This window comes from Neofelis nebulosa, chromosome 1 (assembly GCF_028018385.1).
Source record: "Neofelis nebulosa isolate mNeoNeb1 chromosome 1, mNeoNeb1.pri, whole genome shotgun sequence".
Taxonomy (NCBI): domain Eukaryota; kingdom Metazoa; phylum Chordata; class Mammalia; order Carnivora; family Felidae; genus Neofelis; species Neofelis nebulosa.
This window is the reverse complement of record NC_080782.1, coordinates 64,279,573-64,305,278: the sequence shown is the minus strand read 5'-3', so window position 1 is coordinate 64,305,278 and position 25,706 is coordinate 64,279,573. Positions and strand designations below refer to the sequence as shown.

Below are 25,706 nucleotides of genomic sequence, written 5' to 3'. Positions count from 1 at the left end.
CATTGAATGCCCCGTGTCCGGCACAGCCTGGCCCTCCAGGGGTGCTCAGCTGATACTGAGGGGGTGAAGGACGCTGCACTGTAAGACAAGGGACCAGGTGTATCTCTTAGCCCCAGCTTCTGACCATAGCATCATTTCCGGGCCCGCCTGCCCGAGATTTCCCCCCACAGCCCATTTCCAGCCCCGGCCTAACAGGATACTCTGCCCCCAGAGCCCACTCTGCCCCCAGCATCTTCCCTCCCCCAACCAGGCTCACCGAGCCAGAAGACAAAGAAAGTTGCAAAGGGAGGTCAAGACTTTTCAGACACATCTATCTTTATTTGTTTCCTGTCAGAAAAGTTCAAGAGTTACACCAAAAAATACTTCAGCCTCTGCTGCCTACTGACAAAAATACACCACAAAATTATAAAGCGCTCAGCGGTGTTGCTAGGGACAATTTGTTATTCCGCTTCGATGACAAATGAATTTACAGGTGACTGGAGGGGATGTGGTGGGAGGAGGAACGTCAGATGATCGCGTTTGGCAGGATAGTTTGAGCTACGCCAGTCTTATTCCCCGGCTGTTGGGTACGAAGATTTCGGCAACATAGCAAGCCAGGAGAAAATGCCCGTTAAACGGCCTGTCACCGCTTCATGGGGAAACGGTACTGCATCTCAAATAACCAACTCTCCCAGCCGGTTCTGGCCCTGGAGCCACCTCCCACAGCATGGGCCTCCCGGAACCCTTTGCAGGAGAGCTGGGTGGGAGTAGGCACAGGCTGATGTGGTCCCAGGCAGCAGGAGGCCCGGCCAATGCCAGATGCTGCCCCCCTAGCCAGGAGCTTCTGAAACTAGATCGGGGACTTTGGGTGCTTGTCCAACGGCTGTCAGTGCAACAGGTGGGCAAAAGACGGTCCACATTTTTCAGCTTCTCTGAGGACTGATTTGGCATTGCTGCAGCCCCCATCTTTAAGTCTCCCTGGCTGTCACCTGAGGCTCCTGGTTATGACCCTTATCATAAGAAGAACAAACACAAATTTTAAAATGTGGTCTAGGTTGGCCGAATGTTATATCTGCCTGTCCTGTGCCTTCTTTTTTCCCGCAGCCTCTCCTCTCCTCTCCTCTCCTCTCCTCTCCTCTCCTCTCCTCTCCTCTCTTCTCCTCTCCACCCTTGCTGTCTCTTAAACATAGGCAGTACCCACGTGTAGATCTAGAAACACTAGAAAAAGACAGAGAACGTCTGCCTGCTGCTCAGAGTTTGCTTGTATCCATCCCCGGGCTCCCTGGGTCAGCCCGAGCCCTAGCTTAGATTCCCATATGGACACTTTGTGCTAATTTGGCCAAACACACCAGTGGTGGGAGCTCCTTACTTTGGGTCGTGTGTGTTCCGGGCTTACCAATGCCGAAATCAGCCCTTCTCTCCAGCTAGGCCGGTGCTAACTTCCCATAGTCCTCTCCTGCAGACCAGAGGCCAGCCACACAGCCCCAGCCTGCATCACTCACATTTTCAGTACCTTCCAAACCCCATGCTGAAACTACAGTTTCTCTGCTAAGAATCCCAGAGTCTGTGCTCTTTACGGCCCGTCAGCGTCTTCCAGATCCAGCCAGTTGACTCTTTTTCTGTTCATTTTGTTTCCTTTCCTGTTTTTAAATTTTCCTAACAAGTAATAAGCAGTGGCTTTGAAAATATCTTACATGGGAACAATCAACACGAAACATGCCTTTGTACATAATCCTGACTTGGGGACGAATCAACAATACCAAAAGACAAAAAGAAATATCGATTCAGACAACTCCAGTGCACGATATTTTCGGTGAGTTCCCCCCCCTACCCACCCCGGCCCCGCCCCCACCCCCATATCCCAGGAGTACAGTGGTGTCTTGTAACTGGAGCTTGGCTTAGCCAATGGGGGGTCCCCCTCCACACCCCCCATTCTGGCTGGGGGTGGGCCTCTAATGGCCCTGGGTCTTGGGCGGCTTGGGCTCATGGATGACAGCAGCCGCCGACAGCCATGGCCCGATGGCCCGAGCAGTGCTCTGCTTGGCCACACTGTAGTGGCTGATGACCGTGTAGAAGCGGCTTCTGGAATTGGGGTCCTGGGATGAGTAGTAAGCATCCAGAGAGGCCGGGATACAGCGCTTGTGCTGAGGATGAGAGACACAGAGTCAGGGGGAGCTCAGCAGACTGCTTCCAACCCAACCTACGCCGGGGTCCCCCCATCTGGGGGCCATCGCCACATAGGGTTCTCAGCCAGAGGGCAAGCGATGTCACCTGGCCTGGGCCAGGCCACATTACAACTCAGGTAATGTTTATGCAAATAGCTAAGAAAGGGTGTGACTTATAATAGGTACTCGGTAAATGGCAATTTATAAATATTTCTATCACCTGATTTTGCTGTAAAGCAGATTCTGTCTTTAGTGTAACTAATATTTGTCGAGAGCCCATCATCTAACAGGTCCTTTGCTAACTGGTTTTACCTAAATTCTCTCCTTTAAGGCCTCACAAAAATCCTGGGGGCAGGTATTCCCAGAGCCCATTTTGCAGGCAAGAGAACTGAGGCTCAGAGGGGCGAGGAGATGCCCTAAAGCCACGTAGCTGGTTTGGTTTTTCAAGGGAAGGAGCCCAGAGCGGGGTGCAGGGCAAAGGGCCCACCAGTAGGACTCAGGGAGACCTCAAAAGCACCCACCCCCTGTGCTCACATCTCTACGGGGCCACCACGGGACCTGGGAATCAGACATCAAACCGGGAAGACTGGTGCCAGGGCCGAGCTTTCTGTAGAGGGACCAGCCTATCTCAAGCAGGAGTGAGCTCTCCCTGACCGCCGGCCTGCACCCCAAAGTTGGACCACCTCCAGACTCCTGACTCTGGAGAGCACTATCTGGGAGGAAGAACTCTACGGCCTGCCGGAAGGAAGCCAAGTCCTTCGTGAAACTCCTTGTGTGACGCATCTTCCATTTTAAACAGTCTGCAGGGAGGTTGCCTGAATTTGGGTGAGCTTGATTAACCCTCTGACTGAAGCTGGCAGTCACCTGGGGGCCACTCACCTGCCAGAAGCCCCTTACCTTATAGACAAATCCCTCTGGGCAGCTGTGGTCATAGGTGAAGGCTTTGTAAACCACCAGGAACACGATGCAGGCGAGGAAAGCGAGGGCCAGGCTGACGAGAATGGTGACCTGGAGGAACACAAAACTGGGAGTCATCCAGCCTCAGCCCACCCTGCCTTCTGTCCACCACACAGCCGCCTTCGAATTCTGGAGCTGTAGGCCACGTGCTCAGAAAGAGCAGGGGCCTGGGGCCCAGAGAACGCGCTCTGTCTCACTCCGTCACTAACCTGCAGGGTGACCTGGAGAAAAGCGCCTGTACTCTTTGGGCCTCAGTTTCCCCCGTCTGCTAGATACTCTCCGAAGCCCCTTCTCGGCCCAAGCGTGATTCTCCCCGTTTACTTTTCCTGTTAATTGTGTGCACGTGCACGGAGGGTTAGGGGGGTGGTGATCCTTAAGCCACCTGTCCCTTCTGGCGCTCCCGCCTTCCACCACCACCACCCTCCCTACCACTACTGAATTCCCATCTCAGACACAACGGCCTCTTCCACCTCCACTTGGACATGCCATAGGCACCACAGACACACCGTGGACGCATTACCAAACCAACCCCCTGCTCCTCCTGCCTTTTTTCCCCAGCTCCACTCAGGCCAAAACTCTGGGAGTCATCCTTGACTCCTTTTCTCATATTCGACATCCAATCTACAGCGGAACTTACTGTTTCTGCCTTCCAACATACCCGTAATCCGACAGCTTCTTACCACCCCGGCCATCTCCAACCCGGCCAAGCCAGCAACAATTCTCTCGCGTGCAGTTCCAAAGCAGCCCCTGACTAGCAGCCTCCTCGACCCAGGCGACACAGTCATGCACAGCAACCTGAGAGGTCCTTTCAAAATCTAAGTCAGGGCACATCCCTTCTCTGCTCAGAAGCATCTAACGGTCTCTAAATTACTCACACTGAAAGCCCAGCTCCTAACCATTATCTACAAGCAAGCTTTAAAAAAAATAACACAACGCTAAACAGACTGAAGGCACCATGAGGATTTATCAGAAAGGAGTAAATGTCTACTTTCGGGGTTCCCTCCAGGCTTGCGCTGACCCCATCCCACTCCGTTTACAAAGTGGTAGGGTAACCCCCACGACATTGGGTGCCTAGTGTCACAAGCAGAATGTTTTTTCATGTTATTTTTAAATTTTTTTTTTTTAACGTTTATTTTTGAGACAGAGAGAGACAGAGCATGAACAGGGGAAGGGCAGAGAGAGAGGGAGACACAGAATCGGAAGCAGGCTCCAGGCTCTGAGCCATCAGCCCAGAGCCCGACGCGGGGCTCGAACTCACGGACCGCGAGATCGTGACCTGAGCTGAAGTCGGACGCTTAACCGACTGAGCCACCCAGGTGCCCCGTTATTTTTAAAAGCTGGTGGCCTTTTGAGTCAGTTGGCCCAGAAATAGGGCAGAATTCCTCTCACGGAGAGAAGATTTCTTTGATTCAGGATAAAAATCAAATCAACCTAAGGGGTCCCCAATCCTATCTCCTTCCCAAACCAGGAAGGACAAAGGGGATGGAAGTCTATGTGGCTGCATGTGTATATAAAGTTTTAGGACAGTGTGCTATGATGATATAAGAAAAATATATAGTTGGGTCTTGTTCCCAGTTCCTGGCACAGAACTCCTAAAACCCTTGTAATTTCCTAAATGATAGAGTACTAGAAGCATCTTCTGTTCTAATATTTGGGTTTTGTGCCCAGTTCCTGAAATAACCCAGATCCATAAAGATGAGTGTTTTTTAGGATTCATAACAAGTCCCTTTCGACCACACCTGAGTTTATGTTAATGACGGGACTTTTGGAAAATCCCTACGGATACGGGTCAGTTGCCAGGGAGCCGACCAAGTGATTAGAGGGTTGGAACTTTCGACCCCATCCCCTCACCTCCGGGGGAGGGGAGAGATTGAGTTCAATCACTGATGGCCAGTGAGTTCATCAATAACGCCTATGTAATGAAACCTCTATAAAAGTCTTGACTGAAGAGATTCAGAGAACGTCCATGTTGGTGAACAAGAACGCGTCCATATGGGGGGAGTGCGACTCATCCTGTATTCTATACGGGGACAGATGCCCTGTGCTCAGGACCCTTCCAGACTTTGCCCTGTGTATCTCCTCTGGGGGCTGTTCGTTTGTGTCCTTCGTAACAAATCAGTAATACTAAGTAAAACACTTTAGTGAGTTCTGTAAGCTGTTCTAGCAAATTATCAAAACCGGAGAGGAGGTTGTAGGAGCCCCCAGTGAACAGCGAGTCAGTGAGGAGTACAGATGCAACCTGGGACTTGGGACCCACATCTGAACTGGGGCAGCCTTGTGGGACTGAGCCCTTAACCTTGGTCGGGGGGGGGGGGGGAGGTCTGCACTAACTCCAGCAGCCAGCGTCAGAGTCCAGCTAAATTCTAGGACGTCTACTCAGCATCCACCGAGAATTGGAGAATTACTTGGTGTGGGAACACCACCGCACATCTGATGTCAGAAGTGGTGAAAGGATGGAGGAAAAGGTAGCTCTAGATGGTGACATGTGAAAGTCGCTTCTAAACTCTCGTCAGCACAGGGCACTGTGCACCCCCTCCGGGTGCACGCTGAACCCTCAGCAGCCTCCTGCCCAAGGCTGGCGTGGGGGAGCGCAGAGATCAGACCAGAATCACTCGGGTAAGATGTGGAGAGAGCTGGAGATACCAGCAGAGGCTGGAACCTGGAACAAGCGAGAGATGCCCCAAACCCGCATACACCCCCTTATACACTCTGAAGATAGTACTTGATGAGTACAAGGCCACTAGCTAATGTTAAGGACCTAGGAATACCTAGTCAGCCGATGTGTGAAGTAGACGGAAAGAATTTTCAATGCCCAGATTTCCCAATAGCCAAAGGCAGAAACAGCCCCAATGTCCATCAAGTGATGGATGAAGAAGCACATCGTCTGTCCATACACATAGAGACGGAATGCAGACCGGTGGTTGCCGGGGCCTGGGGGTAAGGGGAGTGGCAAGTGACAGCTCATGGGAACCGAGCTTCCTTCTGGGGTGACGAAAATGTTTTGGAACTAGGGAGAGGTGGTAGTTTGCCCAATACTGTGAATGCATTGAATGACCCCGAGTTCTTTGCTTCAGTTAATATTGTATGCGAATTTTACCCCGATTGAAAAACACATGCCCAGAGTTCAGGTTGATTCTGTCCCTCAAAAGGACCTTAAGGTCCTGCTAGCATCCCCTCACCAGAGCTGCGCGTGAGACAGACCCAGACATGCTTGCAGACGCAGCCACCCACAAAGGGCAGCTGTAGACGTCATGCGTGGCAAGGTGCAGCACCCCCCCCCCCCGCCACCACTGCTAACCTGATGCGGGGTCTTGGGGAGCCCCCAGGAAGCCCCCATCCTAATGTGACCATGTGCGATCCCAAGCCCTGACTGGGCAGAGAGAGTCTCTTTGCCTAGCCCATCATGCACGTCCCCAAGTCAGCAGCAGGTCGGTGAGGAAGAGGAAGCACCGGGAGCTGGAGCGGTGCCCAGCACACCTGCCCATGGGACACGTTCCCCTTAAGGGGACGGAGGCCCTTCCCTTCCTAATGTCCCTGAGTGAACAGCCCCCATCTAGGAGGGGCAGGGTGTGATTTACCATAGCGGTCCCAGAGCTGGACCGGTTAAGCACAACAAGTGTTTCTGGAACAAGAAGAGAGAAGGAGGGAGGGGAGGAGGGCGGGAGGGAAGATCCTGTAGGAATCAGTGCTGAGGCCAGGATTCTGCTGTATTGGGTCAGGGACGGTGGGTCCAGGACATGGGCAATCTTACGAACTCTCTGGGTGATTGTAACGCACAACCAGGGACGAGGACCGCCACTGTAGCATGACTAGGTGTGAGTGGCTCTCAAGCTGGCTACCCATTCTTAGAATCACCTGGGCAGTGTTTTAAATAATGCTGATGCTCTGGACCTGCCCCAGACCAATCACCCCAGCGTCTCTGATGGTCGAGTCCAAGCCCCAAGGTGGTCGTCGTGCACAAGAAGTGTAGGGAAGAGTGTGGCATGTAGGCGCTGGGCAGGGTGCCCTATGTCACTGCCAGAGACAAGGGTCTGGCGCTGAGAAGGACGCCAGAAGTGCCACCCACCCGAGGGGCTTTGCTGAGCGAGTCTAACTCCTTCCACATGTTCCGTAGCCCCGGAACTAGGGTGAGAAGAGGCCATTTGAACCAACCTGTCCTGAATCTTGGTAACCTCTGCAGCTGGAAGCCAGTCATTTCCTAAAAGCCTGTCAGGGAACACAGGGCTGTGAATGAAGCACAGGCCCTCCCTCGGAGCCTCACAGCCTACTGGGTGAGGGAGAGGTGGGCAGATGGGGGCGGGCACGTGCAACACAAGGGCTGGCACCGTGAGGGCAGCAGCACAGGGGACTCCTGGGCCTAACCAGTCTGGAAGTGGGGGGCCGGGGAGTGGATCAGGGAAGGCCTCCTGGAGGAGGCAACGTTGGAAGTGACTCCAGGGAGGAACGCCAGGATAGGGAAGGAAGAAGGTTCTGAGTAGAGAAGTCGTGTCTGCCACAGGGTGGAAGCTGGGACTGTTCTGGAAGCATCACATGGTTCACCGTGGCTGGCCCAGAGGATGCAAATGAGGAAGAGAGAGGTCTGGCGCAACGGCATGGCGGCAAGAGAACAGATAAGGAAGGGCCAGGCTACAACCTGGGCTTTATCTCCAGGGGAACAGGGAGCCCCTGAAGGTCTTAAGGAGGGAAGTGACAGGATACAAATTATGTTTTGGAACGATGCCTCTGTGAGCAACACGGAGGCAGGTTTGCAGGGGCTGGAGGCAGAGAGGCCAGCGAGAGCTGATGCGTGAGGCCATGCCCCCAGCGCTGAGACCGGACCTGGGGCCGTGAGGGTGGAGGGGTGGATGTTTTGAGAAGCTCCTGGGAGGTAAGCAGAGTGAGGAGAAAAGGAAGCAGGGAGGGGACTCTAGGGACAAAGGGTGACATTAGGGCTGGTCTGGATTCTTGTGAGCTGAGCAGCATTGGTTGTCGGAAGGGAAATGGGGAGTAGGAGTAGACCAAGGTTCCCGTTGTGGTACCTGGATGAGCAACTCCCTGAGGAGGGGTCTCTACGGGGCATCCGGGGGAGCCGGCCATCCTCAGCTGGCCTATCCCTTTCTGGCAGATTCGTTAGTGCTTTGGTCCCTACAGTAAAACTCCCAGCACAGAGGGGGATCCCCAGAGAGGACCCCAGAGAGAAGCTCCCACCTCCCCACGAGCACCTCGGAATGTGAAAACCTAACTACACGCCAGGAGTCACTGACTCCATCATCTAGCCTCAGAGAGGCAGGCCCCAAAGCCCTCGGCCCCACTTCTCGATGCAACAACCTGGGACTAGAAATAAATCCAGGCTAGATTTGGGTTTCTGCAGAGATGCTCACTGCTGGGAATACCCGCCTCTCCCCGTCTCCGGGCCCGCCCCTCGCGCGTTCATCCGAGCATCCGCTCAACACACATTGATGCAGGGCCCACAGCGGGCCAGCTGCTGCCATACGGTCATTGCCTCCAGAGCTTATGGCAGAGACGGGATCAGATGCTGAACAAGCAAATCACAAAGAAATAATTATGAAACGAGCCCTGAGCAGGACCCGGAACTGTGCGGACCAGGGATAGGGTGGGCCAGGGTGGGAGAAGGGGCTCCACCTAAGAGAGTGGCCCAGGATGAGATGCCAGCCCAAAGACCCACAGAGAGAGTCTAGGGTCCCAGTGGGCCTGGAAGGAGCAGTGTAGCTGAGACAGGGGACAAGAGGAGAGGCCCCTGAGATGAGGCACCATAGGGCTTTGAGACCAAGGTCACCCTTGTCCTGTCCAGGAGAGGCACTTCCTACGACATCCGTCCCTGTGCTTTCAGCTAACAACCTGCTCAGCCTCGCCTCCCAGGGCCAGTCTGGCCCGTCTCTGCCAGCCTCCAGCTCCGGCCACCACTCCCTGGCTCCACACGGTCCCCTCCAGCCATGCCCAGCCCCACAGAGTTCTCCTGTCCTTGTGCTTCTCAGCCCGGAACTCCCGTGTGTCCTTCCTCGTCAGGGAGAATGGCTCCTCAGCCTTTCCGTCCAGCCCCACTGTCCCCTCTCTGCCCGGCTCTGGACAGGGTCTTCTGAGTCTGCTCTGAGGGTTCTTACTCTGTCATCATGACCTCTTCATACCTCTGAACCCTCCGTTTCCCAGGGAATGCTTCAGGCAGTGAGTATATCTCATCTTTTCCTCTGTGCCCAGCACCATGACTCCTACACAGGGGGACGAGTAAACATCTCCTGAACTGGAATGCTAAATCAAATGAAGACCGTGCAATGCACGGGTGCACACACACACATATGCACGTGCACACACACACACACACACACACACACACTCTTCCCCAGACATACACAAGCAGACAGACATGCAACCTGGTCCAAACCACGTTGCATGTACCCTGGATGGAGCACTGAATTACCTGCACTTGGCCTTCTGGTCTTTTCCATCCCCTATTCTCAATCCCATCCACTACAGCCCCCCAACACGCGCTCAAACGAAAGCACCTTAACCTTGAAAAGGATCAGGATTTGGGTTGGGATCCGCTAAGACCTGCCTGAGATTTCTCCTCAAACTTTCGAGCGTAGGTCAGAGAGAGAGAAGACAAAGAACTCAACACGGGGTATGCAGCTCGCAGTTCTGGCAAAGCCGTGCCAAGACAGGGGCCATAACGACCACCCACCATGAGCCGTATGTCCATACAACGACAGTAACAGTGGTAGGAATAGCACTACTAATCATAGGTGCTAAGAGTTATTGGGAACTCACTGTATATGAATATTGGCACAATTGTAGGCAACAGGTAGCATTATTTTTTTTTTAATTTTTTTTTTCAACGTTTTTTATTTATTTTTGGGACAGAGAGAGACAGAGCATGAACGGGGGAGGGGCAGAGAGAGGGAGACACAGAATCGGAAACAGGCTCCAGGCTCTGAGCCATCAGCCAGGAGCCCGACGCGGGGCTCGAACTCACGGACCGCGAGATCGTGACCTGGCTGAAGTCGGACGCTTAACCGACTGCGCCACCCAGGCGCCCCCAGGTAGCATTATTATCCCCACTTGGCCAACGGATAAACTGAGGCTCTCAGAGGTTATGTGACTTGCCCGAGTTCCCACAGTTGGTAGCAGCTATGTGCAGACAATACACTGAGGCGCCTAAACGGCACCTTGACCTCTCCATTCCAGAACCAGCCCACTATCTTCCGCCTCAGTCAGAAGACAAGGCCTTTCCTGATTTGTCTTCAACATCCCCCCTGGGGCTCAGCCCCCTTCCTCCCACTGCCTGATGCACCCTAACTCCCCCACCTCTACACTCTTGCACCTGCTGGCCCTATATGACCCAGATCAGGTAGCTCCTCTTCCCCAAAGTCTTCCCCAAAAGTCTTCTTAGCCCCTCCCCTGGCTGCTCACAGCTCCCTGGCACTTTTCACAGTGCACCATAATTAACCACCCCTGGTCTGCTTCCCCTCTTGAGCGGCAGTGTGGAATAACACTTCACATTTCTATTTACTAAGCACTGGTTATGTGCCAGGCTCCGTTTTGGGCACTGGATATGGATTTATCCTTGTAAGCCTCCCAACAGCCCTATGAGGTAGATACATCTTCATTTTTTTGGATGAGGAAACTAAGGCACAGAGAGGCTACCTCATTTTCGGACTCATACAGTTAATTAAACAATACAGACTGGAGTCTAACTCAATAAAGTATTGGCCCAGGCTCTTCAGCCCATGCGATATTCCCCATAAGGCATTTATTCACTATCAGCTGACCAACTACAATGTGCCAAAAATAATTCTACACATTGGGCATCCAACGCCAAGGACAGGGGAGGTCCCTGCTCTCATAAAGGTTACCCTTTTAGCGAGTTTCCTCTTGCGTAAAAAGGGAACAACAATAGTTTCTGCCTCTCAGAGTCTGGAGGATTACATCAGATAATGTGAAGCCTTGGAGTGAGTTGAGCAGTGGCCCCCCCCAAGAGATACGTGCATGTCCTAATCTCTGGAACCTGTCAATGTGACCTTATTCGGAAATGAAGTCTTTGTAGGTACAATTAAGTCAAAGATCTTAAGATGAAATCATCCTGGACTATGCGGGCCGGCTCTAAATCCAAGAGTAAGTGCCCTTCTACGGGACACACAGAGGAAGACGAACACCCAAGGAGAAGAGGAGTCATTTGAATACAGAGGCAGACACTGGAATGATACCCTGGTGAGCCGAGGGACAGCTGAAGCCACCAGAATCCAGAAGAGGCAGGGAAAGACCCTTCAGGGGGTGCGCAAGCCTGCCTTGATTTTGGACTTCTGGTCTCCAGAACCGTGAGACTAAATTTCTATTGCATTAAGCCACACGGTTTGCGGTAATATGTTCTGCCACGGCCACTGTAGTGCCCTCCCACAGTGGCTGGCCATGCTGCACCTGGGAGAGCTCCTTGATTTCTCCCTGTCACCCGCCACGTTCCTCAGCGTGTTCTTCAGAAGCTCCGACCACTCGGGAAGACCGTCACTTTTCTCAACGTGTGTGGCTCTGGTGCGCTTTCTCAGCCTTTCCCCCTTTAGTGAACTCCTAGTCATGCTTCAAAACCCAACTCACAGCACGTTGCCTTTGCCGGCAAGCCTTCCCTTGCCTACTTGTGCCCTCACTACATTTTTTTTTTTCCTGCACCACTTAGCGCTCAGCTCCCGTACCATGGTTGTCTGTTCTCTTGAGTGTGTGTCACGGGGGCAGAGACCTGATCTTGTTTGTCTCTTTGGCCCCAGCTTCCAGCTCACGAGCTGGCATGGGGTAGGGGGCCAGGCGGATGCGAATGCATATCCCACATTCCCTACCCCACAACCCCTTTCTCATTTTTTGGCACAAAGCACTGCCAGCAGCAAATTTTCAGGGCCCTTCTTAACTGTTCCGCAGCCTTGCAGGGTGACCGGATACAATCATTGCACGAGGTCGTCTGCAGTCGTTTGCCTGCTGCTGGAAGAATTCTTGGTTGCCCCTGAAGTGATTTCCTTGTCTGTCTGCTGTGCCTGTCAAAGATGAGAGGCTTCCTTCAGATGGCTGGGAGGACAGACCCGCCATTCTGGGCAGTGTCCACGAAGTTCTTTGGAGGGGGTGGGGGACCCCAACCCAATAGGGTTCTCACCCTGCGTCTGTCTCTGATGAGCTGTGTGATCTGGGGCAAACACTTCACCTCTCTGAGCCCATTTCCTCATCTGTTCAATGGGGACAAAAATCCCAGCCCACAGGACCCCTGGGAGGATTAAATGAGATGACGCCTGTAACGTTGCCTGGGGCTGTCCTGGTGTGCGGGAGAGGGCAGGGAGGGGGGGAGCTTAACCAATAACAGCAATCACTTACCGCCTGTACAGTACTGTGCTGGGTACTGTGTCGAGCACTTTTTGTGTATTGTCTTTTAAAATCTTTCACGGTAAACCTACAAGCCCAATTATTACCCACACTTGACAGCTGTGCAAACAAAGGCACAGAGGCACAATGTAGCCGGCCCCAGGCCACCTGGTTATGGAGTAGCGGAGCCGGATTGGAAGTCTGGAATATTTGATCCTGCAGTTCCCCCCCGCCCTAACCACTGCCTTTTGGTAAACATGTTTCTGTCCTGCTGCTGCCTTGGCTTGGAACAGCGCAACAAAACAAGACAGCGCGGACTCTAAACTTGCTAGGGGTATGTCACCTAGACGTGGAAATCCCAGGAGTTAGGAAGACAGAGGAGAAAAACAGAACCCTTCCACCAACTGCCAAGGATCTAAGATCCTCATTATGGCAGGAACCATGAATTTCATTAACATTCATGTACTAGAGCCTCGCGGCATCACAATGCCCAATAAACCGCCCTTTTTATGAAAAATGCAAACTCTGGAAACCTCAAAGCAATCCAAGCACTCACATCGGGGAAATTAAACTTTGTGGGGACATAAAAACGGAGCTGCCCGACACACATTCATCTTTTTTGCGTGTGACAGCTGGAACCTCCAGAGACGGAATTAGGCCACCCGGTGCCTTGCTCCTGGCTCGGTCCCAAAGATCCTGACAATAGGCCTTGAGTGGAAAGTGCGAGGGGATGGTAGCTTCCATAAATTCTGCCCCGGTGACATTCTGGTTCCCCTAGCCGTCTCCCTAGCACCAAGCTCTTAACTGGAGTAGAGCTTTAGAGCCAGATTGTCTGGACCGAAAGCCCAGCTCTGTCACTAACTTGCTGTGTGACCCTGGGCAAGTTGCTTGCCCTTGGGAATCCCTGACCTACTTCTCTCTAAAATGGGGGTGATGGGACGCCTGGGTGGCTCAGTCGGTTAAGCGTCCGACTTCAGCTCAGGTCACGATCTCACGGTCCGTGAGTTCGAGCCCCGCGTCAGGCTCTGGGCTGATGGCTCAGAGCCTGGAGCCTGCTTCCGATTTTGTGTCTCCCTCTCTCTCTGCCCCTCCCCCGTTCATGCTCTGTCTCTCTCTGTCTCAAAAATAAATAAACGTTAAAAAAATTTTTTTTTAAAATAAAATAAAATAAAATGGGGGTGATACTGATGGCTACCTCATACTGGCTATTGTAAGACAGCATGTGGTAATGCATGAAGCCTTCGGGATGGGCCCTGCCTGTGATAATGACCTTAGTTAGCACCCATGGAGCACATACATTTCATGTCCTCAAAACTCGGTGGGGAAGGTATTATCAATGTGCCCATTTCACAGATGGCAATGACTTTACATATGTGAAGTCAGAGTGAAGAGTTAAACTCAGGTCTGCCTAACTCAGAAACACAGCTGCCTTACCATATGTTATACTGCTGATAAATCTATAACTTTGTTACAGTTTATTTTTATTCAAAGCGCATGGCACCATTATAATAAGAACAACATTGGAAATCCAAGAGGAAAACACCCATTACAATCGCGCCATCATCTCAAGTCTGTTTTTACACACTTGCTATTTATTCTTATCAACACGCATCCCCGCATGAATCTCGATTCCTTCCACTTCTTCCCATTTTGCCCATTTGTGGCCCATCCAACTTCCTGTGATCACATAGAAAGCATCCTCACATACCAAGTCTGACTCCTCCTTGCCCACGGCAGACCTCCACTGTATCACCTGCCGAAGGGCTCTGAGTCATTACCCTAATCCACACAAAACCGTCACGAGGTACGACCAAGATGAATAATGCAAAAGGCAAAAGCACCATGTAAATGCTAACACTCCTTGTGGCCGTCACTGTTACTATTATAATCGTGCAGGATTAGAGCTGATTTCGGTCCGGGTGTTTCCTCGGCGTGAGGACCGTCGGGTGTTCCCCTGTGCTGCCCTCACCTGTGGCCCGTCCTCCCTGACTGACACACCCTTCAGGGCAATGGCATCTGTCTTTGGGCTTCCAAGGGCCTGAGGGTCCTACTGGTGATTCTTGTCGATGGGGCAGAAAGCCACCTCTGATGGGGGGCATCCCTTCTCTGGTTTTTCCTGCCTTCCCCTCCCAATCCACCATCCCTGCTGGCCCCCAAAAGGATCTTCCTAAATTATCCCTCAACGCATTTTATAGTGGGGCTGAAGATCCCATCTCAGCCCACGGCGGGCCTGACCTCCTGTCCCGACACAGTGCGTCTACGATTTACTGAGCATCAGAACCGTCTAAGGAGACTGACCGGCTGCAGGCTTCTGGGCCTCACACCCAGAGACTCTGGTTCCCTCCATCTGCCCTGACACCCAGAAACCAGCATTTCCACGCAAGTCCAACGGGTTGGGACGCAGATGGCCTGGAAACTGTAGTTAGAGCAAGGCAAAGACCAAAACTTTGTCCGGCCTCTAGGAGAAGAGAGCAAGAACCTCACATCCTCGATTGGTAAGTACTTGACACGTTACGCATATGAGCTCGCTCAGTCCCAGCCGGCATCCTAGAGAGTGCGTATTGTTGATGCTTTTCAGGCGATGAGCCTGAGGATTGCCGGCATTGGGTAAGTTGCCAGAATTTTCCAGCCCATCAGTAGTGGAGCAAGATCTAGAAACCGGATCTGTTGAGATCCAAAACACATTTTCTTTCTTCAGCACTGCACTGGCCCCTGTGTTCCTGGCCCACATCACCAACTGCTACGGCCCCAGGAACCCTCTCTCTCTCTCTCTCACACACACACACACACACACACACATGCACACACGCACACGCACACACTGACGCACGCAGGCAAACACACACACACACACACACAAACACAGACACACATATGTACACAAACACAGAGATTCACAAAGACCTACACACGGACACACACACACTCCCTCTCTCCCCCTCTCTCTCCCCCTCTCTCTCGCCCTCCCCATTTCCCTCCCTAGTTCCTGAAAGTTTTAGATTTCCTGCTACTGGCATGACTTTCCACTCCCTTCCCCCTGGAGGGTATCTCACAACACACACCAGGAAGCCTTCCTGGACCTATCCCTCCGGAGGGACACCTCTCTGAAGCTCCATGTGCTGGGTCCTGGCCACAGTCACTTACTGCTCTGTGTTTGCACGACTTCTTGTCCCAACAACCCACCCCACCGGAACCATCAGCTTCTCCAGGGCAGGGGCTGTGCCTCAGTGACCTGCCCAGTTCTTGTTCCGGCCCTGCCACAAAGAACATACGCATCAGCTTTGAAGCACTCACACCCATTTGCTTCAGCCCCAGCCAGAGCCAGACCCCAGAGCAGGGCGGGTCTCCTCCACCCAGGAAGCCCTCCGTGCACATCACGGCCACCCTCAGATGCACACAGCTGTCTCCCTGCATCCCAGCCGACCGTGTCTAGACGCAGCCTGCAGCCGTATCTCCATGGAAACACCAGCCCTGCAGCCCAAATAGCCCATTCCATTAAGCTACTTTCATTCCTCAATCCCCTTTCTTGGCGGAAGAGTTGATTTTTAAAAAAAGGAGAGAGAGAATCAGGTCAGCAAAACTGGCTTGGGAAATTAGAAATCATCCTCCGAGCTCCTAAGTGTGGCATTGCTGGGAACGCCAGTAGGGTTTCTAAGCCACATAAGCTACCCCACGTCTTCCTATAAATCTTGCAAGGGTGCGAAAGCAGGCCTGCCGTTGCTACAACAGCCACACGGCAGAGGGTCCTCGGGGGGGAGTCAGCTGTGCTTGGGGGAGGCAGAGCTCGGCTCCTCTCCTCCATTTGCCACCTCGGTCCACAAGGAGGAAGGAATCCGTACCCCATCTTCTACCTATTTGCCCCTCCCACCCCCCACACATACACATGTACCCATCCAGCCCGGAGGAGTCTTGGAGGAATCTTTACAGAGACCGTCACCCTTGGAAAGGTCTACTTGCAAGGCTGGCGCTTGGCTGGTGTCTGGGAGCCTGCGCATCAGGAGGGCCCCGCCATTCCCAGAGCTAAGAAGAGTGGCTCACTGTGCCTTAACTGTACACATCACATGGGTTGTGCTGAACACCGGCCTTCCTTCGGGGGCTCTGGAACTTGGGTACGTGCTGGGCGAGGGGTGCCGACGCGACCAGCTCCTAGGAAAAAACCTGGGCGCTGAGTCTCTAATGAGTTGCCTGGTAGACACCATCTCACGCATGTCACAACTCATTGCTGGGGGATTTGGGTGTGTCCAGTGTGACTCCGAGAGGAGAGGACTCTGGAAGCTCGTGCTCGGCTTTGAACTTTGGGCTTTATCCCATGTACCTCCTTCCTTTACCAACAGCGTTTTGTATCCTTTCACTATAATAAAGCATAGTGCCGAATACAGCCATACCCTGGGCCCTGGGAGCCCTTCAAATGAATCTAGAGGTGGTCCCGGGGACCTCTGATACAGCGCCCCTCACTGTCCCCCTTTCTGGTTCCCCTAAAGGAGAGGCATCGTGGATCTTATTTTTCAGAGCCCAGCAGGCAAATCTATGGACGCTATGTCTTTAGCCCCAGGTTCCAGCCCGTAATCTTGCCCTCCCTGCCCCTCTGAGTTCAGGCCCCACGAATATCTCTTCTTTTCTTGCTTCGTGGATCATGAAAGGGTAAGGGTCTCCTCCTTCCTGCACAGGAGGAGTCTGAGCCATCTCTTCTCCGGTCTATACCTCCTCTCCCTGTGGGTGATCACTGGGTCAGCCTGACGTTAGGATTTGGGAGCAAACTCTCTCTCTCTCCTATCTTCCAGCTCATGTTTCCTCCCTCTGGTGAAGCATCTTCCCTCAGATGCTTTCGGTTGCCCTTTCCTCCGACTGTAGTATGAGATCCCTCTTTGGGGTGAGGGGGGGCAAACCAAGAGGAGAAGCCAGTGACTCTCTAGGCCTCCCACCAATAGATACAAGCCACTCTGCTCATGGAAGAAGCTGTCTCTCAGGTTATCGGGTATTCACCAGGAGTACTTTGCCTCCTAATGTACAGACATCCATGGCAGGGAGCCTCGGAAGGAAAGAATGGAAAGATTCTGGCACCCAAAACTCTTCCTAGCTCTGGTCAATCTACAGATGTGGGTATGTGCACTGACTCCACAGCCTCTCGGCCCATTCAAGATGCTCACCATTGTCAACTCCAGGTAATACCTAGAAGCTGAGCCTTCCCTCAAGGCCCAAATATTCTCAGGTCAGCCAGATATGTTTCAGTGTGGCCTCAGGTGGAATATTTTTCCATCAGTCTGTTCTGTCCTGATGAAGAGAGAAAAGTGGAATGGTGGTCCCATTTACACTTGCCCAGCCTCAGCTTTCTCATCTGGAAATTGGGATCATAATAACTACCTTGAAGGCCTGGGGTAAGGGTAAAATGAGATCACTATGTGAAAATACTGAGTGACAGTGCCTGTCACGGAGTCAGTGCCCAGAGATGTCCATCCCATTCTTAGTCCTCACCAAGGATCTGGGAGGAATAAACATACCTCAGGATCTAAAATCTTATTTCCTCTGACTGTCCCACAGTTCCATGTTTTGAATGATGGTTTGTCTGTTTGTTTGTCATGCCAAACAAACTGTACTCATTGAATGCTAATGAATTCATTCTCTTATTTTTAGATTCCTTGGACTGAAGGACAGACCTGTGAAGGAGAGATAACCAGAGTGACCAAAACAAAGACCCATGATGTTTTTGTAGGTCTGTTTGCCTAGTCAGAAGGAAAGAAATTGTTTGGGTCTTATGAAATACCTGGCCAAGACTGAAGACAGCCATCACTACAGGCCAGGGCTGGTCTGAAGCCAGTGCAGACTCAGAACAGACGTGCTCTCTACTTTCAGCTCCTCCCCCTGCTTTTTGCATGACTTTGGACAAGTTCTGCGATGTCTCTAAGCCTCAGTTTCTTCATCTCTAAGACGGGAGTTACAATGAGTCCTAGCCCACAGAAGCACTGAAAGGTGCCGTGAAGTGATCCAGATCGGATTAGTTTTGCTCTGAAGCAGTACACGTTCAGCAAATGGCAGAATGATTTCTGTCACATTACCTCTTGGACAGAACTGCTGACCCTAAAATGACGTGATGGGCCTCGAGAGTGAGCATTCGTTTTGTTCACGCCCGTATTCTGTTTAATTCCTCTGCCGGGGTCAGTTCCTGGAGAAGGAGTTGGCTTTGTTTATAGGCTGTGCTTCCATATCCAAGATGATTGCATTGCAACGGTTTAAGAGGGACAGTATGAATTATTAAACACAGTATAGTCGTTTTAACTTTATTTCTTATTTGTAACTTTTAAAACCAACCCTATAAGGTAGGTCTTATCATTTATAAATGAGGAACATAAGGGGCGCCTGGGTGGCTCAGTCGGTTGAGCGTCCGACTTTGGCTCAGGTCATGATCTCGCATTTCGTGGGTTCAAGCCCCGCGTCGGGCTCTGTGCTGACAGCTCAGGGCCTGGAGCCTGCTTCGGATTCTGTGTCTCCCTGTCTCTCTGGCCCTCCCCCACTCATGCTCTGTCTCTCTCTCATGCTCTCTCAAAAATAAATAAACATTTAAAAAATTTTTTTAAATAAAATACATGAGGAACATAAGACCCAAAGACATTAAGTCACTCTCCTAAGTAAACTCAAATAATGAACTGAGAAGCAGAATTTGAACTCAGGTATGATCCCAAAGGCTGGGATCTTCCACTCACTCTACTTCCTCTGGAATGGCTACTATTAGAGTGGCTATTTGGAATACAAAGGTCTTCTCCATCCCTAAACCAAAAGGATTGTATTATTACACTATTTGGCCAGCTCCCCATGGAAGCCCCCAAAAACCCATTTAAAAAGCCTATTCTCCTGGGCCCCAATGAATCCCACTAAGTAAATTGCTTTTTGAAAGGAAAAGGAAAATGAAACATCTGTGGCCTGAAACTTTATGTGAGCAATAATTCAAGGGTCTTTCTCAGAACCCAGAAAGGGAAACCCCCTATGGAAGGGGTGTAGAAGTGTGGACCCAAGTAGAGCCAGGAATTCATTAACATTTGTAGAGCCCTTGAAAGAGAAAAGCACAATTTAAACTGGAACATTCCAAAGCAATTCTTTTCTCAGCTTAATTTGCTATTGGCATAATCATGAGAAAGAAGAAATGAGGGTCTGGGGGCCCAGCTTATGTGGGAGACAAACCTCTGGCCTCCTGAAGTACTTTTCATTTCCAAAGTACAAACCATTGTTCGACTTGGGCCAGAGGACGTGAAGACCTCTGACAGGGAGGCTGTTACAGGATGGAGAGGCAGAGGGCTTACTTCACAAGGTTGTGCATTTCTAAGTTGACGAATGAAACACAAACACAGAATAGAGATATAAGCAAGTGCATCCTTGATCCAAACAACCTATTAAGATGCAAGGAGTCAGCATTTCCTGGTCACCTACTATGTGCAAGTACAGAACAGCCAAGCAACATAAATGAGGGAAGAGGGTTGGTGGTGAGGCAATAGGACTGGGGTAACTGGGGGGGGGGGGGCGGGGGGAAGGCCACATCTACAGGGGACAGCAGCAGCTCAGACCCAGGCAAATGCTGCCAAGGACAGGAATGAGGATGTATTACAGCTGATTTTCTGCTTTTTCAAGAAAAGACGGAGATTCTGAACTTCAAGTGAAACATCCCAATTTTCAAATTAGGGGCCGCAGGTGCAAAATTATGTTTTCTTTCATTACTCATCTTAAATGTTTCAAAGACCTTATAAAATTGGTCTTTTCAGCCCTACTTTATAGGAAATAAGTTTCCAAAAGTGGTTGGGTCAAGGTCAGGTAGCAACAAAGGTTGAAACGAGGACTTGGCCCCTGGAAGGATTCTAGGAGGGAAGGGATGAGGTCCAAGGTGAGGCGACGCATGTGAGCGGTTTGGAGCTGAGTGGAAAGCCAGCTCCCAGGTGGCACCATGAGCACGTATGACCAATTACTGGACAGGGCAGGGGGGTGGTATTAAAGGGCTCTGGAGGGGCGCCTGGGTGGCGCAGTCGGTTGAGCGTCCGACTTCAGCCAGGTCACGATCTCGCGGTCCGTGAGTTCGAGCCCCGCGTCAAGCTCTGGGCCGATGGCTCGGAGCCTGGAGCCTGCTTCCGATTCTGTGTCTCCCTCTCTCTCTGCCCCTCCCCCGTTCATGCTCTGTCTCTCTCTGTCTCAAAAATAAAAAAAAAAATAAAAAATAAAAAAAAAAATAAAGGGCTCTGGAGCATGTGTCCACAAAACATCTCCAAAGAGGCCTAGCACCTTCTACGACAGTGGGTGCGGGGGTTGTGGGGGTGTGGAGAAGAAGGACCTGACATTTATTGAGTATCTGCTACGAGCCAGGCCCTGGGTTTTGCATGCATCACTCCACTGAGTCCACACAGCGACTGTTTGATGAAGATATGACTGTCCCTGTTTTACCGAGGTGAGGTGAGGGGACTTACCCGGGTCACACGGCAAGGCCAGGTCAAGGCCTTCTTTCTAACATGTGCTGGGCTGGGCTTTCTTCCTGCCTGGGCTGCTGAGCAAGGTGAGTCCCCTGCAACCTTGTCACTCACCAGCATTTTGTAAATATGGTCCAGACAAGGAGACGCTCACAAATCTGGCCAAGGGCTCTTTTGCACAAGGTGAAACTCCGTAAATTAAGATGTCACACAAGCCTTGCTGTTTCCACAAGGAGTGATTGGAGCTACAAATCTGACCCAACATGCAGGCAAAATGGGCTGTGAGCAGGTAGGTAGGTCAGGCACTTTATTTACTGCTGCCATGATTATGATTTTAATTTGGTGTGAAGGAAACAAAAGGCTCCTAAGGGATCAACATACGGGTGGCACGGAAGTTCAGTGTTGGCTTCGCAGAGACGGGGAAGCAGGGGCTTAAAAGGGAAGCAGTGGCTTCGCAGAGACGGGGAAGCAGTGGGAGGTGGGAGAAGGAGGTAGGCTCAAGCACCAGACTGGCCTGGGATCCGGTCTCTGCTCCACCATCTCCTGGCTGTGTGACCTTAACCAAGTAGCGCCACCTCTCAGAGCCTCAATCTCCCATCTGCAAAAACGGGATTATCATGCCAGCCACCTACCAGCCACATTGGAAGGACTCGCAAAGACACTGGAGGTAAAGCTTCCAACAACGCTGAGCATCATCGCTGTCGTTATTACTGAAATGCATTCCTGGAGCGGTCACCCATAGAAGCAACTGCTTCACTTCCTGTCACTGAAATCGTCGACGCTTAGCTGTACCTCTTAATTTCATCAGAAATGGTCTGGTGAGTCAGAGCCTTAATTAACTTTTGCATGGTGTTTTTGGGGCAGGGATCGCGCCCTTGCATTTCGCCCGTTCTCCCTGGCTCCCAATAACGGAAGTGCATGTCCCTCATAAATTGTTCTGACTCTACAAACACGAGCCCATCACCCAGTAGACACACAAAGTAGTGCACACAGCCAGCCTGCAAGGCCGCAGAGAGACCTCTCCCCAGCAGCACACTAAAGCAAGGGCTTGGAACCTAATGAAATTACCTTCCCTCTGCCGAGTTCCCTGCAGGGATTGCAGTCTGGGCTCCTGTTTGTGTGCTTATTCGGCTGTGACCTCAGGCTTTCCCCTCTCGGCAGTCCCTCGCGGGCATTGTGACCCAGAGCGAAGGGTCATGTCCTTTCCTATCCGCTGCTCTTTGCAGGATTGCAGAAAACCAAAGGGTTGGGAGTGAGGTTCAGGTCAGGGCTGCTTCCCAGACATGGAAATCAAGCAGGGCAAAAGATGCAGAGAGTAGAACGTTGTTAACAACAGGCTCCGTGGCTGAGATAGTCAGTGCGACATTCGCCTGTGCCGTCTTCTCCTTGAGAGTCCCCAGCCTTGAGGATTCATCTTGGCAGCCCCTGTATCCGGCCAGGGCTTGGTTGCAGTAGGTGTTCAATAAATCCGTCTGGAGTAAGTAAATGCCACCTAACTAGTTTCATTCATCTTATTTTTATGGCACCCCTCCCCCGCCCATCTTTTCCCAGAAATGATCGAAAGCAACCTACATGCTACGTGATCTAGTAATCACTAACATTCACTGAGGGCTCACGGTGTGCCAAGTTCTGCCCTGAGTCCATTACAGGGCTTCTCCACTGTGTCTTCATAACAATCCTTTGTGACAGGTATTGTTAGGATTACCCACATTTCACAGATGAGGAAAATAGTAAGGAAGTAAGTGGAAGGAACAAAGATGGGATAAATGGGAGGCAGGTGTTATCACAGTGTCCATACTTGGAGCAGAGGGGCAAAAATCGACTCAGGGTTTATAGCAGCCTGACCAAAGAAAGGAAGTAGATCTCTTAGAGTCCAGAAGATAAAAACAAACCGCTCGGAAGATGCACAAATGGTTTTCGTTTGACTTGTGTGGCCTTGGGCAAATCAGCTCTGTCTCACCCTCTGTGTTTTCCTCTGTACAAAGGCAGTGCTTACAGTACTCTCCCCCTACCGGGGCAGTTATGAAGGTCCAGGCGATGATGAAGACGGCAAGCCCAGTGCCTGGAGCCCAGAAGACACTCCATCAATATTCACCCTCCTATATTTTCTCTGGCCTTTTTCCCCATCCACTTATTGAAGGAGGCATCTTGGAGTGTGGGTGTTTAACTGTAAAATCATCGGCAAGGCTGCCCAGCCAGCTCATTATTACTTAAAAAGAAGAAAGGAGCTGTGCAAGGCGTCTCGGGGCTTTTCAAACACGCCTGCTCCTGAATTTCATGAGCAGTGGGTGGCTGAATGGTTTGGTGAGTTCCAGCCTGGGCCCTGCTTGAGATCCACGTTAAATGAAAGGTGCCTCCAACTCCCCATTATGGTGCCGTGCCCTGGGAGGCTCGGGAAAGTCACGCTTTTCCGACATCTCCTGCAGCCGAGAAATGCAATTGATTTTCCTGGCCTCATTTTCCTGTTTTAAAGAACTATTTCCTCAGGGCTCCTCTGAGAGCTGAAACGGAGAAAAATCTCATTCATATGTTACCATGTAACCTAAAGACTAATCATGCACCTGACAATAGATATGGGCGGAACACCTAGTCCATGGCAGACCCAGGGCCAGGCACATGGGACGCAGGGATGTGGACAGCTACATGGTCTCTACCGTCAAAAGAGCCCTTTAGAAGGAAAGCTGTGAGGAAGACAGCACTACGCAACGAAGCCAGCCTGGAAGGAGAGCGGAAGAGTGACGTGGGCAGAGAGAACAGCGTGTGTAAAGGCGTGGGGATGTGGATGTTACCAGATGGTGAAAGAGGAAGCTTGATGGGTAAATAGAGGCAAGCTCAAGAAGGAGTATGGGGTCAGACTAGAGTTTATTGGGAAGACAGGAGAGCTAACATGTGTGTAATATCTGGTGTCTACTGACATCCTTCCCTTTGAACATTAAATATTGCTCTGGCAGTTTGGATGGAGATTCAATTGGAGGGGGTAATATTGGGAGGTGGGAAGACCAGTCAAGGGCTCTAAAAATAGTCCAGCCCTGAACACATATTCCACGAGTGGCTTCTTCAGGGCCTAGTACGGAGCTAGGTATCTGGGGAAATAAACCTAGGTCTGCTGGTTGCCCACTGCATTTTGATGCTTTACAAATGTTTTCTCATCTAAGTATTACTAAACAAGATTGGTGTCTCCATTTTACAGATAAAAAAAAAAAAAAAAAACCTAGCTCAAGGAAGTAAAAAGAGGTGAATCACACTGGGAGCTCCACGGCTGAAAATAAGTGTGGCCCTACTCTGCAGACCAGCGTCAGAGATGACAGCAGGCTCCAACACAAAAGGAGAGACAATTTGCTGTCTCTTTGGAGTGAGATGCTGTAATCTAGAGCCAAAAATAATTCATGTGTGCCTAAAGGGTAAACTGTAAATACAGAGCCCCGAGCTCTATTAATATTCAATGATAAGTGATGTTGCTTTAAAATCAAATAAATATACACAAATGGAGGTTTTAGCTGTATGCCATCATCTCCGGAACATTAGATTGTGGTACTTCCATGAATCACCCGTACCACCTACCCCAAGGCTTGGGTCACGGTGGCTATTTGGTAAATACTTATTGACTGAATGGGGCCACTTAGAAAAAAATTGCTGAAGGGGGTTACAGTTAAGAGAATGACAATGGGTGCATTTCAAAAAAAAAGCTTTCAAAGCTTTAGAGAGGCATCAGGGAAATACAAATCAAAACCACACTCAGATATCACCTCAAGCCAGTCAGAGTGGCCTAAATGAACAAATCAGGAGACTATAGATGCTGGAGAGGATGTGGAGAAATGGGAACCCTCTTGCACTGTTGGTGGGAATGCAAATTGGTGCAGCCACTCTGGAAAACAGTGTGGAGGTTCCTCAAAAAATTAAAAATAGACCTACCCTATGACCCAGCAATAGCACTGCTAGGCATTTACCCAAGGGATACAGGAGTGCCGATGCATGGGGGCACTTGTACCCCAATGTTTATAGCAGCACTCTCAATAATAGCCAAATTATGGAAAGAGCCTAAATATCCACCAACAGATGAATGAATAAAGAAATTGTGGTTTATATATTCAATGAAGTATTATGTGGCAATGAGAAAGAATGAAATATGGCCCTTTGTAGCAACATGGATGGAACTGGAGAGTGTTATGCTAAGTGAAATAAGCCATACAGAGAAAGACAGATACCATATGTTTTCACTCTTATGTGGATCCTGAGAAACTTAACAGAAACCCATGGGGGAGGGGAAGGAAAAAAAAAAAAGAGGTTAGAGTGGGAGAGAGCCAAAGCATAAGAGACTTAAAAACTGAGAACAAACTGTGGGCTGATGGGGGGTGGGTGATGGGTATTGAGGAGGGCACCTTTTGGGATGAGCACTGGGTGTTGTATGGAAACCAATTTGACAATAAATTTCATATATTGAAAAAAAAAAGCTTTAGAGAGGTAGCTGGGTACAAATAAATTTTGTTTATTAATTTTTCACATATTTACTGAAAACTACCTACACCCTCTTAATAATACTAAGCCAGATGACTTTATGTTTTAATTCTTTTTTTAAAAATTTCAAAAAAACAGATGATTTCTCTGTTCTTTCAAATTTTCTAGAGCATTGAGAAAGAAAAAGCCATGTTCATTCTCTTTACAAAGACAACATAATAATAATACCATACCTGACAAAGACAGCACACACACAAAATCACTCAACGTAACCTCACAACATTATTAAAGCCAAATTTCCAAATAATATATTATCAGACAGAATTCAGTAGTATACCGTGACCAAATGTGGACCTGTGAGAATGGCTTAGTATTTAAA

General features: G+C 50.7%; 1 protein-coding gene across 1 annotated transcript in view; it reads right to left on the bottom strand.

Moving 5' to 3' along the window:
• Positions 1-297: 297 nt before the first annotated feature.
• NSG2 (neuronal vesicle trafficking associated 2) overlaps positions 298-25,706 on the bottom strand; it is a 57,471-nt gene continuing 32,062 nt past the window's right edge. The window contains exons 4-5 of the mRNA XM_058723649.1: positions 3,042-3,152; positions 298-2,123 (exon numbers count right to left, since the gene is read on the bottom strand). Of these exons, the coding sequence (XP_058579632.1) occupies positions 1,932-2,123; positions 3,042-3,152 (303 nt within the window). The 3' untranslated portion in view covers positions 298-1,931. The remainder of the gene's footprint in view (positions 2,124-3,041; positions 3,153-25,706) is intronic.